The sequence below is a fragment of the Anguilla anguilla genome, chromosome 1 (genome assembly GCF_013347855.1).
Source record: "Anguilla anguilla isolate fAngAng1 chromosome 1, fAngAng1.pri, whole genome shotgun sequence".
NCBI lineage: Eukaryota > Metazoa > Chordata > Actinopteri > Anguilliformes > Anguillidae > Anguilla > Anguilla anguilla.
In genome coordinates this window covers 84176789-84192002 of record NC_049201.1, presented here as the reverse complement: position 1 = coordinate 84192002, position 15214 = coordinate 84176789, and the positions used below count along the sequence as shown (strand labels likewise).

The following is a 15214-nucleotide window of genomic DNA, read 5'->3' as shown; positions in this document are numbered from 1 at the left end:
ACCCCCCAGTCTTTCTGTTCCTAATACTTACAGGCTTTAATTAATGTGTAAAAAAAAATGAAAAATAAATATTTCTTTTTTTTTTTTTTTAAGTGCTCATTCTTTAGTGTGCAGCAGAGTTTTTTTTTTTTCCATTGGCGAAAGAAAGCACAGCGAGTCCTTGTCAATGGCTTGCTACTGCGCACAGCAAACCAGGCCCTGGGTCTCAGCGGGAAAATCCCAAGAAGCCCAGACTGAAAGCACATGATAGCAATCGACCTCCAGCACTCGTGCGCATGTAAGCAGCAGGTGTGAGCTAGCCTGCGTGCTAGTTGCTCGCTGCAGGCCAGCTGTGCCGATTTGCTCTAATGGTGTGTGACAACCTGATCTCTGAAGCTGGGGCAGCGGGTTTCCCCCCGGAGGAGCTGAAGTGTAAAGGACATTTCCAGTAGCACAGATGCCGGGGCTTACAGAAAATGAAACAGAGCCAAGATGGCTGACCCAGCGGAGGCCTGAAAAGGGGAAGGGGTGGGGGTTGTAAACTTTCCTTTTGTCTTCGCATATGTTAATGATTCTATATTTACTGTGACGTTTACTGGAAATGAACAATTTCCCCATCCTTCGTGTACTGCAGGCCTCTTTCAGTTCCGTGCTGTCTGTGTTAAATTGTTTCATAATACATTTGCTGAGGTTATTTTTTTATTTATATATTTTTTTGTTCTACTGTGAATACAAGCGATATATGAGAAAAAAGTGATCATACTACTGCACACAGTAAGCATTTTCAGATAAATTAAAATATGTTAACTAACAGGCGGCAGCAAGCTAGGTCATTAAAATAGCTGACCAGAAAGTAAGTAACCAGCCAACCAACCAGCTACCAAAAACATTAGCTACAACAATAAACAAATAAATAAAAACTATACAAAAAATATATTTAATTACTATATAATATAAATATGCACTCCACATTCACTCAATTCTACTGTAAATTTCCATGAAAATATTTTTTACTGTGCATGTTACGGTATCAAGGACAGCTTCAGATCATGTTGAAAACTCCCAGAACCAATACCAGTGCAACCAGAAATCAACTGTCCTGTGCACACAATCAAGTATCCAGTGCAGTCCTAAGCAACAGTACAAAGAGACCAAAAGAGGTTTGAAAACATCAGGTGAGAGCTGGAACTGAAGAGTCGGGCATATACAGTAGCAAGGTAACCACCTTTAAAATGCATGACTGCGGAGAATATGTAACACTACTTAGTTTGTTATAGTTTATTAAAAAAATAAATGCGTGAGTTAAGCCTCTTGTCTTATCCTTGGTAGGTAGATTTTTACAGCAGGAACTTCAGCTGCGGCACAGCAGACCACAGCAAGACAGCAAAGAGGACAATTTTGTTCAGGTATTACAATTGGAAACTGTGCTGTATATAACGCATGAATCCTCTGCTCCTTGCACTTTTGATCTGTGGAGAGAAATATATATATATATTTTTTTAGCTTGAGTGTCTTTTTTCATGTAATTCTGAACTTGTGCATATGTATGTAGTTTAAATTACTTAAAGACATACTATGCAGGATTCTTTACTTGAAAATATTATAAAATAACCATGCTAAGGCATACCTATAATGCACTGGCAATCTCTGTCTTTACACACTTTCACCGGGTTTCCTGCACCTTTACCTGTATCTGTTATTCTAAAATGTGTTGGGGAAACGTCTGGGCGCATTCTGGACATTCTAGTACCACGGTGGCACAATAATATCGAGAAATACCATTTCGAAAAAAAAAGAGGTTATATGCTGTTACAGTATTTAAATCAAACCTTTAAGTCACAGATTTTTCATGGTAAAAATAAATTTTACAACAGTGTTACCTCTATCTAGGGTTGCCATACGTACTGTTTTTGACCGTAGTGACCAGCTTTAGAATTTGTACACCTCCGGTTCATGGTCCTGACTGAACAATGCAGCCTAATGTCCAGTCTGAGTAATTGATGGGAGAAATGTACAGGGTAGTTTCTAATAAATTTGCATGTCTGTGACTCGGTTGCGTACTGGAGGGTGAGTGGGTGGAGTTGAAGACGGAGGAGGAGACTTCTTTGATCGTAAACGCAGGCTAAAAAAATCCTGCATAGTATGCCTTTATGCACTGAAATCGCTGGAAAATTTAAGCGAGAGCAATATGGCACTCTCAGGCTACTTACGTCATGAGATTTGTAACAAGGCCTTTCCTACACACTTTGAACGTTACATGGTGACTGCACAACTCACAAAAAATGCGCTCACAACTCCCACAGTCTGTATTGCCTTCAGGAAAGTGCTGGACGTGCGGAGTCAATCTGCTTGTAAACCATAATACTTCTCCACTTTAAGCCAAATCGATTTCTGGATTTAAAATTCTTATTAATTAATCTAATAATCAGTCAACTTGTGTAACCATGAAGCCTTTACTCTAGGTTCACATGTACAATACACATTGCCTTAAACATATCACCAGTGTATCACCATTCTCAATCCATGAAGATAACTGTGTATTGCGATCCGTGCATTTTGCTGACCTGGGGGCAACACTGGAGGGGCGGAACTGGATGCTGGCGTACTGAACACCCTCCTCATACTCGGTGAGCGGATTCTGGACAGTGGAGTACAGAACCTGCTCCTGGTTGCAGATGTTAGTGGGCTGAACAGAGGAGTAGAGGGGAACTTCACCGTCGTCTCTGTCCATACCCTGTGTTCCAGTGTGACTCATTGCCATCCCTGAGACGTTGCCATAAATGGGGCTTTTATTCCCCTGCAGGGTAAAGAAAAGAGGCAGGAGAAGGATGGGAAAGATCCACAGAAAGGTCCTGTTCATTTCAGTGAGCTCCTCAGAGCTGGAGTGAGCTACTCAACCCCATTAGAGCAGCACAGTTCCTCTCCACCTTCTCTCTGTTCTGAAGACTCCTCCCTTCTCAATCTGCACTATTACAGCTGTATCCAGCACAGTGAAAGTCAAAATACTTGATATTTCACCCTAAAATATTTATTTATTTATTTATTTATTTATTTATTATCATTATTACTATAAAACCAGCTAATGTGAGAATGTTCTGCCATCAAGGCTACTCTATCAGCAGTTAAATACCAGCTTTGCTACTGCATGTGAAATACAGAGGTAATAAATTAAATACTATTTCGGGTCTCTAACTTAACCAGTTTTACAGTGGGTTTTGATAAAATCATGGGAAAGCCTGTGCCTCGAGATACTCCTGTGATTCTAAAGCATATGATATATTTTCTTCAACCAAATGCAGTAAAACATTACCACCACAACAATATCAGTGTATTTATTCATTGGAAAATAGTAATTACACCACGTACTGTACACCTTGTTCTCCCTCTATATGTATCTGTATGTACAGATTATTACATATACATAAACAGGGTTGTACTGTGTTGTACAGTATGTTACTGTCACATCCACACAACCCATTATATTCTTCGAGTAAATGAAACTGCCCTTCACAGGGAAAAACACATAATTAACCACTGAAATATTTTTATGAAGTATGCCAACACACTAGGAAATCACCCAGAGAACACCATAACCTCATACTGTAAATCTGTACATAATCTGATAAACCAAATGGCACACGATGCTTTGCTTTTTACGTATTTATAAGGTTGGTCCAATATAAAATAAATAAATAATGTGTTATGATTATTGTTATAAAGCATTAAGTATTCATGAATGCTTGTAATGCTAATTATACTGTATTATGAGCAGATTACAGTGCATTATGGACATAGAAATAATAGAAAGGGTTACCAAATGTAACTTTTTGCTTAACAAATGTACAATTAAAATGAGATTGTACACATTACATGAATGGTGAATGAACTGCATTTATATAGCGCTTTTATCCAAAGCGCTTTACAATTGATGTCTCTCATTCACCCATTCACACACACACACTCACATACCAACGGTGAAAGGCTGCCATGCAAGGCACCAATCAGCTCGTTGGGAGCAATTAGGGGTTAGGTGTCTTGCTCAGGGACACTTTGACACGCCCAGGGCAGGGGGATCAAACTGGCAACCCTCCGACTGCCAAACAACCGCTCTTACCTCCTGAGCTTTGTCGCCCCCATGAGATCCATAAATATTTGCATGCAAATACATACACAACAAAGAACAATGATATATCGATTAATTTTGTATTTGATTTAGATTGACTCACCTCCCCGTCCCCTTCTGTGTGCCCAGTCTCATTTGTTGATTTTCTCCTCCTGCTCATTTAGAGAAAAAAAAAATAGATAAAGGAATTTTATCTTAAGACAAAGAGCATTTTGTGTTCAAAGAGAATTTTTTTTGGTCACAGGAAATGAGCCTGTGTTTTGAGAGGCTTCTTTCTGCCCAGTAAATGTAGTTCTGCTTTATTCAAACCAACACTGACTGGAGCTCAAGGGCAAATGGATATGTTTTAATCGTCTTTGTTACGGCCTGCAACTGTCCACATGATTCACATCAAAAACAAGCTTTAAGGGGATTCTGTTATGCACCTTTCGCTGTTGGTCCATCATACAGGTTTGATATTAAACTTATTGGGACACTAAAACCCATCAGTCATAGTGTATGGAAATCAACATTGCAATAAAGCAAAATGACTAATAATGTAATGGTCTAAGCACTAATCAGACATTGGGGGGGGGGGGGGGGGGGGGGGGATGGCATCAGCATGATATAATGTAGTTAGTGTATGACAAAAAGATTCTACAGAAATGTACACTTGTTTAGATTGTGAGACTAAATAAGACAAAATTCACACTTCACAAACCGACTCATTTTCAGCCACGTACCTCATGCACACAACACCCAGAAACACAAGAGCCAAAATGGCAGCCACTCCCACAGCTGCAGCCGCGATCAGTGACCGACCTCCTAAGCAAAGTCAAAGAGATGTACCCGTGTCAGTTATGATATAGCGGTGTTCATTTCACAACACATGTCACGAATATACCTCTCTCTCTGCCTACCTTTACTGGAACTTACCACAAATCTTAATTTTAAGCAACGTTGGCATAGTCATTCTGCTTTATCATTGTCTATCGTGATCCGGTTCAGATCGTAGCATCAATATCATGATCAGCATTGCTTTGTAGCCTCACGATCATGATCAGTATCGTCATATCATTTCAAATACATTATATGAGTAAAAGTATCTGGGCACCCCTTGGTCTGGGGATGTTTTTCATGGTTCGGCTAGGCCCCTTTGTTCCAGCGAAGGCAAAACTTAATGCTACATCATACGATTACATTCTAGATGATTCTGTGCTTCCCCTACAGTTTGGGGAAGGCCCTCGCCTGTTTCTGTTTCAGCATGACAATGCCCCCGGGCACACAGCAAAGTCTATGTAGGAATGGTTTTTGTTGAAAACGATGTGAAAGAACTTGACTGGCCTGCACAGAGCCCTGACCTCAACCCCATCCAACATTTTTGGAATCAATTGGAAAGCCAACTGCGAGCCAGGCCTAATTACTCAATCAGTGTCCCACCTCACTAATGCTCTTTTGGCTGAATGGAAGCAAATCCCTGCAGCAATGCTCCAACATCTAGTATAAAGCCTTCCCAGAAGGGTGCAGGTTGTTATTGCAGCATAGGGTGGACCAACTCCATAGTAATGCCCATAACTTTGGATGAGATGTTGGATGTCAGGTGTCCACATACTTTTGGCCATGTACTGTATATTTTGGCCATACCTTGCACTGTGATGAGTAGAGCAGAAGCATTCTGAGCTCCAAGTCTGTTCTGTGCCTCACAGTAGTACTGTCCTCTGTTCCAGGATCTAAAGTTAGAAAAGTTCAAACTCTGTCCAGATCCTGCCTGCCAGACTCCAGTGTCATTCTTTTTAAACCAGGTGTAGTTCTGCACTGGTGGGTTGGCATCACTGCTGCAGGTAAGATTCATTGACCTGCCCTCCACTATTTCACCAGAGGGGCTCACTGACACTGAGGTGTTCTTGGGAAGATCTAAAAGTAAAAGAAAAATGTGTTCAATTCCACCTAAATTCTCACTCGTTGTATCTCAAACAGCTACAGAGGCATTTGATCATGTTATCCCCATATAACAGCAATACCATGCACAGTCTTATGCAATATTGTCCATCATATATTATGGTTGCAGTGGCTCTCAAATTTGGTCCTGGCGACCCCTGTGTATGCTGTGTTCAACCACAATCCCGGAATTCTAAAAAGCTGTTCGTTTTTCTTAATGTTTTGAGGGATTATTAAAGCCATCTTATGTCAGACATAGCTATGCATGCCATGAAGAATAAAAGGTGAAAGTGTGGACTCATGGCCCTTAAAATTGACCTTTTTCAAAGATAACAAAGAATTCAAAGGCAAAGCAAAGTGTAATGAGCCAAACCTGCGTTGTGTGAATACGTTCAGGGAAAAAATTATGACAGTTATAACTTAAACATGAGTTCAACACCCTTAACTAAGCAAAAAACCAGCATACATAGGGGTCCCCCAAGGTCAAACCTGAGAACCACTGCTCTAATACACTGCAGATTTACTTTGTATTGAGTTAGATTTACTCAGCACAATGTGAAAGAAGATACAACCCGTAACAATGGAGATTTAAAAGTTTGTGTCTGAATGCAGTGTGACACAACTGTAACTGATTACATGCCCTTAAAACCAAAGGTATCCTCTTTCCTTAAAAGTCCCATCAAGTCCTTTCTCTATGGATTCCTTCCATTTCTAATTGTTGCAAACCAGCTGCAAGAGGTCCAGCTGTTAGAGCTGTGGATAATGGTGTGGATATGTTGGTGTTCATAAGCAAACACGCACCACAGACAACAGACTGTACTCACACTGGACATCTATGGTCACAGCAGCAGAAGAATTTTGAGTTCCATGTTGGTTCCGTGTCTCACAGTAGTACTGTCCACTGTCCTCAGAGACAATGTTACTGATGGTGTGATTCAGTCCTGATCCTGTCCATGAAGCTAAAGCAATATTATTCTTAAACCAGGTGTATCTCTGCACTGGTGGGTTGGCATCGCTGCTGCAGGTCAGAGTCACTGAACTGCCCGCCATTATTTCACCAGAGGGGCTCACTGATACTGCGGTGTTCTTAGGAGCATCTAAAACAGAGTTAGTAGTTTTGTGTGAAATGTGATCTTACATGACACAAGCAATCCCTTAATGTTTACATATCATAACAACATGGTTATCATTTCAGATATTGGAATGTTTTTATTTAATGTTAATATACTCCAGTATTAGAATGTGCCTGGGACCTGTACATTTACATGCTGTAGAAGACTACAGAATCTACATCAGGCTAAATTCAGGCTAGAACCTTCAAAACCTATATATCCTCTACTTTGCTTTGAATAAATGCTACACTTACTGTCCAAATTAATAAAAGAAATTCCTGTGTCTCCACAACCAGGGTAGTGTCATAAATGGTAAGAGAATGGGATAGCATGCATATTAATGAACTACTGGGCTGGGGATGAGGGTTTTTGATGGATAGGAATGGTCAAAACACCTGCTCACAAATCTAAATCCTCAACATTAGGACTGTAGTTATAGCACTGCACTCCTCTTCAAAACATATAACCAGATATCATTCATATGCCAATACTGTTGCTGTTCCCAGTACATAAATCTTGATTTTGTTTCATTCTTGGTACTCTAAGGCTACGTTCACACCGCCTGGTAAAAGTTACACAATTCAGAGTTCTTGCTCACATGCGGTAAAAATCAGATATGTATTGTGATCTGGTAAACTGGAGAAAAGCTCATGGAATCAGATATTTTCAGATCCGTTTTGGGCCACAGTGGAAATAAATCTGATGTCGGCTAATGCGACCCTCGTCTAAACGCACAGATCGGAATTTCTCGGTCATCGCGATTGGAGCGTCATGCAAAATGTGATTTTCTCATTCTTTTTTCGCATTTGAATGGTGCATAACATAATTGCACACATAACCACACTCCGCTGGTAATGTTAAATGTTGAAATCAGGTAAGGATGAAAGCTCAGGCTTGTGGATGAATACAGAGGTTACATGCCTTTAAAGCCTGTGTGAGTCAGAAGAGACCCCCGTAACGCAGGGTGTGTTCGTTGCAGAACTAGAATTGCACAACCCCTCGCCTACACTGCTGCCAACAGGACAGCCCCCATCTGCTTGCAGGACATGACTCGATCCTATGTGCCTGCTCGACCACTCCGCTCTACGGCATCCCACCCGCCCAAAGAGATCACAGAGCTTCTCCACCCTAGCTCCCCAGTGGTGGAACGAACTCCCCGTCCCTCTCCGAACCTCCCCCTCACTACCCATCTTCTGCCGTGGCCTGAAGACTCATCTCTTCAGACTAGACCTAGACTAACCACCACCACGCTGTATATTTCACTCTAAATCTACAGCTCTTTTTTTCATGACACTTGTTACATGTTGCCCCATCTCACTTTTTGGTAATTTGTATTTGTCCTAATACTGTAGCTTATTCTTCTGCCTAGTTGGCTTTGCAGAGGTTATGTCTGAATAGTGTTCACTGTGTGAACTAAACTGTGTTCTTGGCTAGAAATAGCTGTACAAAATAAGTATTGTACCTCACTGAACCTGTGTTTAGCAGTTGTCTATGACCATGAAATGCACTTTTTGTACGTCGCTTTGGATAAAAGCGTCTGCCAAATAAATGTAATGTAATGTAATGTAATGAATGCTTCGAAATGGGAAGCAATATTAACATAGTCTGAGATTTCCAAGTTCCTTTAGATAATTGTGTCCAATAAGCAAATTATAGTTTAAATAAAGTAATTACAGCCAACCTTCAAAGCTACAGCGGCGTCGTTCTGAGCTTGAAATGTGTTGTTTGGCTCATAGTTGTACTGTCCACTGTTCCAGGATGTCATGCCAGAAAAGCTAATACTGAGTCCTGTTCCTGCCAGCCATTTGTGTGAAGTTGAAACACGCTGATATACTCACACAGCACATTAACACGTTTAGGAGGAGATCTGTTTGTCCTAATCGCATTCTCTGCCACACAGTAGTATTCTCCTGCATCCTGCAGTGTGATGGTTTTAATGGTGTAACTGTGCTCTGGTCCTCCTGTCTCTGAGGACACAGCTCTATTATTCTTATACCAGGTGTATCTCTGCACTGGTGGGTTGGCATCACTGCTGCAGGTCAGAGTCACTGAACTGCCCTCCACTATTTCACCAGAGGGGCTCACTGACATTGAGGTGTTCCTGGGAGAATCTAAAATCAATACAGAAATGTGTTAAATTTAATCTAAATCTTCACTGTGTTCTGTCTCAGTCAGTGGTAGAGCCATTTATTTCAAAGGACAGATTATAATGGAGCTGAAATCTCACCCTGCAAAGTTCCCAGTGTGTCAGCCTTTGAGTTAAAATTAATTGAATATACGTTTAGCTTCTTTATGAGTGTGCCTGAAACTGAGACGCACTGATATACTCACACTGCACATCAAGATGTTCAGGAGAAGACTTGTTTATCCCAATCTCATTCTCTGCCTCACAGTAGTATTCTCCTGCATCCTGCAGTGTGATGTTTTTAATGGTGTAACTGTGCTCTGGTCCTCCTGTCTCTGAGGATACAGCTCTATTATTCTTATACCAGGTGTAGCTCTGCACTGGTGGGTTGGCATCACTGCTGCAGGTCAGAGTCACTGAACGGCCCTCCACTATTTCACCAGATACTGATACTGAGATGCTCTTAGGAGGATCTGAAAGAGAAAATAACAGGTCCTGCAGTTTTATATCGATGCCACACTTACTCAGCTCAGTTAAAGGAAACCCTCAGTGGATACACAACATCAGTGCTTCCACAATCATAGGCTTGAAGTATAGAAATTAGTCCAGTGATTAGTAAAGTAATTGATTGGTCCAGTGTGTTCAATTGCTTCCTTAGTGTAGGTATAAAAGAGCTTTCAGTATCTAGTCTTGATTCTTGCCTGAGGACCAGAGTTTTGCCGATTAAAGCTAAGGAAGCCATTGTGAGACTGCAAATAAATAATAATAAAAATAAAAAAACAGTCAGAGACATAAGCCAAACCTTATGTTTACCAAAATCAACTGTTTGCAACATGATTAAGAAGAAATAGAACACTAGTGAGCTCAGTAATCACCTGGTAGGACAAGGAAGACCTCTACAGTTGATGACAAAATAATGCTCACCATAATGAAGAAAAACCTGCAAACACCTTTCTGACAGATCAGAAACACTCTTCAGGAGGCAGGCACGTTCTCCTTCCATCAGCTTACTTAGACCAGACCTGGGTCAAATACATATTTGTTTTGGACTCAAATACTTTTCTGTGCTCCATTGATCTTGCCTGGTGTAATTGAGCCTGCCAATGTGACCAGAACTTTTTGAGGGTATTTCATTTGTTCCAATACGCCAGACAAGATCAATAAAGCGTAGAAAACTATTTGAATCTAAAACAAATACGTGTTTAATCCAGGTCTGACTTACACCTCTCCCTTTAATTTTGCTGAATTTATTTATAGGTTTATTTGTTTGTTCTCCAGAGTATCCATAAAAATTAATTTGGAACATTTCCTCCTTCAGTAATGCTTTCTTATTTAGCTGATTTGAGCTGTTATTTAGATCTTGCCCAAATGGTTATTCGACTTGCTATTTAAACCAGACAACTCCAATTTAATACTAATATGCAAATATACATGAGTATGTGCCATGTTTATGTTTCTAAATATGCACAAACTACCATTTCTTCACATCTACGATTTCCCATCTCATTTTTCAGGCTTTATTGACCTCTATTCACATGCGTTTTGACTTCAATTAGATTAGAAGTCATATAATTACCTGAAACATGTTTTTTTTTTTGTATTTACAAAGATAGCAAAATGTAAGAGCTTGACCTCATTTACTCACATTTCACTCTGAGAATTACTGTGTTGGAATAGAGAAAACGATCGTACACTGCACGACAGGAGTAGTTGCCCGCATTGTCACTCCTGGCTCTGAACTGGTTGCGGACAATATTAGATAGACGTTGTCCATTCCTGTAGAACTCAAAGGTGCTTCTGCGAGTGCAGGTGCTTTTACAGGATAGTGTCACCATCTCTCCCTCTCTCGCTGAGTCAGGATTTATTTCAACCTTCAAACCTGAGTGGGTAAAAAAAGCAAAGGAAATGGAACTCAACAATCTTCATTAAACCCCCTAACACGGTATGAAGACGCTGTGTTGGGCTACTTGCCATTTGATTAGCCCGATCATTGGCCCGCTTGATGATAAAGGAAAATTACTAATGAAAACAGGTTGAGATCAATGATTAGTTTAAAGGAAAGTTATGCGCCCCACCAATTTCCGGCTCACCAGTCACCGCTGACTAGCTTAGCTGCTGACCAGCAACCTGCTGATTTTGCTCAAGCAATCAAAGTTGCTGTTAATAATAGCCGGCATTCGTGGGGGCTGTTTAGTCATCTCTCTTTAAAATGTTGCATAGATGAAATTACATGTTAATGAAATTACCTACCACATCCGCTTCCAAACAATCAAGGCAATCAACGATATTTTTCTTTCCGTGCCTGTCTATACAAACGACTGTTCCTCCTGAGTTTTTTTCTTCGGATTTTTGATTGGTTGAGCGAGTAACTGGCTAGAGGGAACACGTGGACTGGAGCACACAAACAATGGACTGGATTGTCATAGTTATTTGTAAAACTGCCGGTCCAAATTATTTATTTATTTACCAAAGGTGGGTGGACGCTGTCCACCCGTGTCCACCCCCAATTAAACCCCTGCTTGCGGCCCCTACTGGCCAGTTAAGAGGAGTGAGGAGTTAGCACTCAATGTATTTCAATGGACAATGATGGAAATTAATTCAAATAAAATACTTGTTGTTGACTGATTTGCAAAATATTCGAGAATTCAGGTCCTTGGCCTGCTGTCAGCATGCACAACAAGTATTAGGCTGATCGGCCCAGTAGTATGCGAGATTAGCTGCGGACAGATACACACACACACACACGCGACCAAACGCATAATCCCCTCCAGGCTCTCCCCTTGCGGAGATAATTACTCACACAGCACTTTGAGATTTATATGAGGAGACCTGTTTGTCCCAATTACATTCTCTGCCACACAGTAGTATTCTTCAGCATCCTTGTAGTTGATTTTTTCAATGGTGTAACTCGATCTATAAACATTCCATAAAGGATTAAATCTTCCATTCTTTTTAAACCAGGTGTATCTGTGCACTGGTGGGTTGGCATCACTGCTGCAGGTCAGAGTCACTGAACTGCCCGCCATTATTTCACCAGAGGGACTCACTGATACTGAGGTGCTCTTGGGAGAATCTGTAAGAGGAAACAATGGTTAGTAGTTTCATGTGAAATGTAAACTTGAGTAATCTGCACAGTTTAACTGTACATCAATGATGAAACCTTTCAAACCTGAAGGAATGGAAAAACTCTCATTTCAACAGTGATGATGGCATCACAAGTAGTGTGGAACACACAAGTTTGGCCCCTTGTACTCACATCTCACATTAAGAGCCACTGCAGGGGAATGAAGCTCATAGCCTTTCACAGCACAGGTGTAGCGGCCTCGGTCTTCACTGCTGGCTCTGAACTGGTGACTCTGATCAGTGAAGGACAGAGGAGATCCGTCCCTGTACCAGATGAAAGCTGGTCTGCCAGTCAGAGTGCAGCTGGTGCTACAGGTCAGTCTCACACTCTGTCCGTCTGTGACTGTGTCAGGATACACCATCACCTGTAGATCTGCAAATAGCAAATTAAACCTGTAAAAAAGCATCTCCTCCTATCCTCACTCTTCCATTTGTACTTGTAGGAGGAGAATCCTCTGAGTTTATAGCATAGAATAATTACCAGTGACTTCCAAAGAGACACCAGGTTTTCCAGTATATTTATCATGGGCGGTCAGGAACCTGAATTGGTATGTTTCTGAATCAGTTTCTCTCAGCTGGTTTATTCTAAAAGTGCAGTCATTGTTCTTATTCCCCAGGTACTTCACACGGTGAGAGTACTCTGAGTCCTTGGACAGGTCTTGAGGGTCCCATACCCCGTGCCAGTCATTAATAAACCACAATGTTTTCTGCACTGTGTAATCTGTGGGATATGAGTAAGTGCAGCGCATGTCTACTGAAGACCCCTTTAAGGCACAGATTCTCTCAGGGGTGTAAGTCACTCTCCATCCCCTCTGGCTTAGCACACCTGAAAACACACACACACACACATGCACACACACGCACGCACACACACACACACACACACACGTGTTGGCAACATTACAGACCATGGATTCAGTTAATGGAAATGAACTTTAAAACAACTGCGCCTAATATTTCCTCCAAAAATATGGAATGTCAGTAATTGTACACAGTCGACAGCGCTGGTATTTTAGTAAAACCAGAGATATTTCCGTCATGTCTGTCTCAGTTTCAAAGCCAGGTGTGAAGAGAAACTTCAGAGGAACCTCTCTTCTGGTGTAAAAGAGCAGTTGGATTGCTCAAAGCTAATTCCAGTGCTGTAGTACATCATGTTATGGAAACTATATGCATTCCTCTGCCAATTAAGGGTTAAGAGATTAGAAATTTTTCACATTTGATGATTCAGATAATGATTTTCACAAGGCAGGGACAATAATAATTACTGAAATCTTTTTGTAGACGGAAACATTAGAACTACTTTTGGAATAAAAAAAATGTTTTTACACAGATTACCTGACACAGACAGGAGGGTGAGGGTTACCAACAAGGTTTTGGAGAGCATGGCTGGATCCGACTGAAAATAGCAACCCAAATACACATATACAGCCCTTGAATATGTAAAAATGAATGGCGGAAACACTGTCAGAGTATTCTATTTATTCACATAAATACACAAGACTAACAAATACTACACAAGCGCACACAGTGAGTTAATGTGCTGCTAATGTCCCTAAATGCTCAGGTTTTTATGAGGAGCTCACACAGACCAGACAGAGACTCAAACAGGCTGTGACTTGATGGCTGATATTTGTATGGAAGAAACAGCATTCATTTCTAGCCAAAAAAAAAAACATTTTATTTTATATTTGATTCCAGTTTAATCTTCTTTCACTACAAAATATTGTGGCATAGTATAGACTAAATGAAATAATATGATAATGCACTTACCAGGAGAGAGTTCTGATGTGGCCTCAGTGGTTTGCTAATGAGCCATTAGTATTAAACACCCTTACAGACAGATCAGTGTGGCTGAATGTGACCGCGAAGAAAGTGCTTCACACTAAATATAAAGCAGAATGTGCTGTTGCAGATCTGACTCACTTCCCCTTTTTCAAGTCATACATATTTTAAAAGTTAACAGAGAAAAATGGCTGAATTAACGCAGGCATTCGCTTTGCGTCTGATCAGGACTAACTGTACATTTTTAGCTGCGACCACGGCTCCATAGCTCTGTCTGTTGGTCGGTCGGTCGGTCGGTCCACAAAAACTGTCCCACCCCGTAGCGGCCACAGTTTTTTCCCCAGGATGCTGAAATTTGGCATGGACGTTGGTCATGACCGAAGGTAGAGCTGAGTAACTTTCAAGGCCGATTGACCAAGAGGGGGCGTGGCGATGGCCGTGGCCTATCACAAAAAGGTGCATAACTCCCAAATGGATTCACAGATTTGCACAAGATTTTGTGGAAAGGTTGGTCATGAGCCAAAGAAGAGGTCACATGTTCGTGTGAGGGTGTGTGGCGATGGGCATGGCCTATCACAAAAAGGCGCATAACTCCCGAATGGATTCACAGATTTGCACAAGATTTTGTGGAAAGATTGGTCATGAACCAAAGGAGGTCACGTGTTTGTGTGAGGGTGCATGCATGGCTGCATGCACACATGATGCATGTGCGTGTGCGGTCGCAGCTATTGCGGATTGACGCTTGTTAAAAGGCTGGGTAACTCCCACTTCCCTTTCTCTTATTGAGATTCTGATTGCAATATGAATATCAATGACAACAGCTGCTCTTAATCCCAATAATTTGCAATTATGTTTATTTTGGATATTATACAGTAACCTTTATTTATACAGGGAAATCACATTGAGACACTGGGTCTCTTTTTCAATGGAGCCCCGATGACAAAAGAAAAACAGACAGTCTAACAGACAAAAGCTAAAGGTTCCAATACATAAAATGAATATATGAAAACAACTTTTAAAAATGTAAAATAAATAAATCAATAATAAAATAGA

General features: G+C 40.9%; 2 protein-coding genes and 1 long non-coding RNA gene across 3 annotated transcripts in view; all 3 read right to left on the bottom strand.

The window, feature by feature from the left end:
* Positions 1-902: 902 nt before the first annotated feature.
* Positions 903-15214, bottom strand: part of LOC118232142 (basement membrane-specific heparan sulfate proteoglycan core protein-like) — a 1449502-nt gene continuing 1435190 nt past the window's right edge. The window contains exon 23 of the mRNA XM_035426794.1: positions 903-1448. Coding sequence (XP_035282685.1) covers positions 1382-1448 — 67 coding nt within the window. The 3' untranslated portion in view covers positions 903-1381. The remainder of the gene's footprint in view (positions 1449-15214) is intronic.
* LOC118232404 lies at positions 5940-9613 on the bottom strand. The gene is made up of 4 exons (XR_004766283.1): positions 9463-9613; positions 8813-9242; positions 6844-7116; positions 5940-5995 (listed from the first exon to the last, which is right to left on the bottom strand). It is a non-coding gene; the product is annotated as an uncharacterized LOC118232404 (long non-coding RNA).
* On the bottom strand, positions 10187-14344 carry LOC118232206 (B-cell receptor CD22-like). The gene is made up of 7 exons (XM_035426966.1): positions 14150-14344; positions 13715-13775; positions 12861-13205; positions 12513-12752; positions 12057-12329; positions 10902-11135; positions 10187-10278 (listed from the first exon to the last, which is right to left on the bottom strand). The coding sequence occupies exons 2-7, from the start codon at positions 13761-13763 to the stop codon at positions 10268-10270; spliced, it is 1152 nt and encodes a 383-aa protein (XP_035282857.1). The 5' UTR covers positions 13764-13775; positions 14150-14344; the 3' UTR covers positions 10187-10267.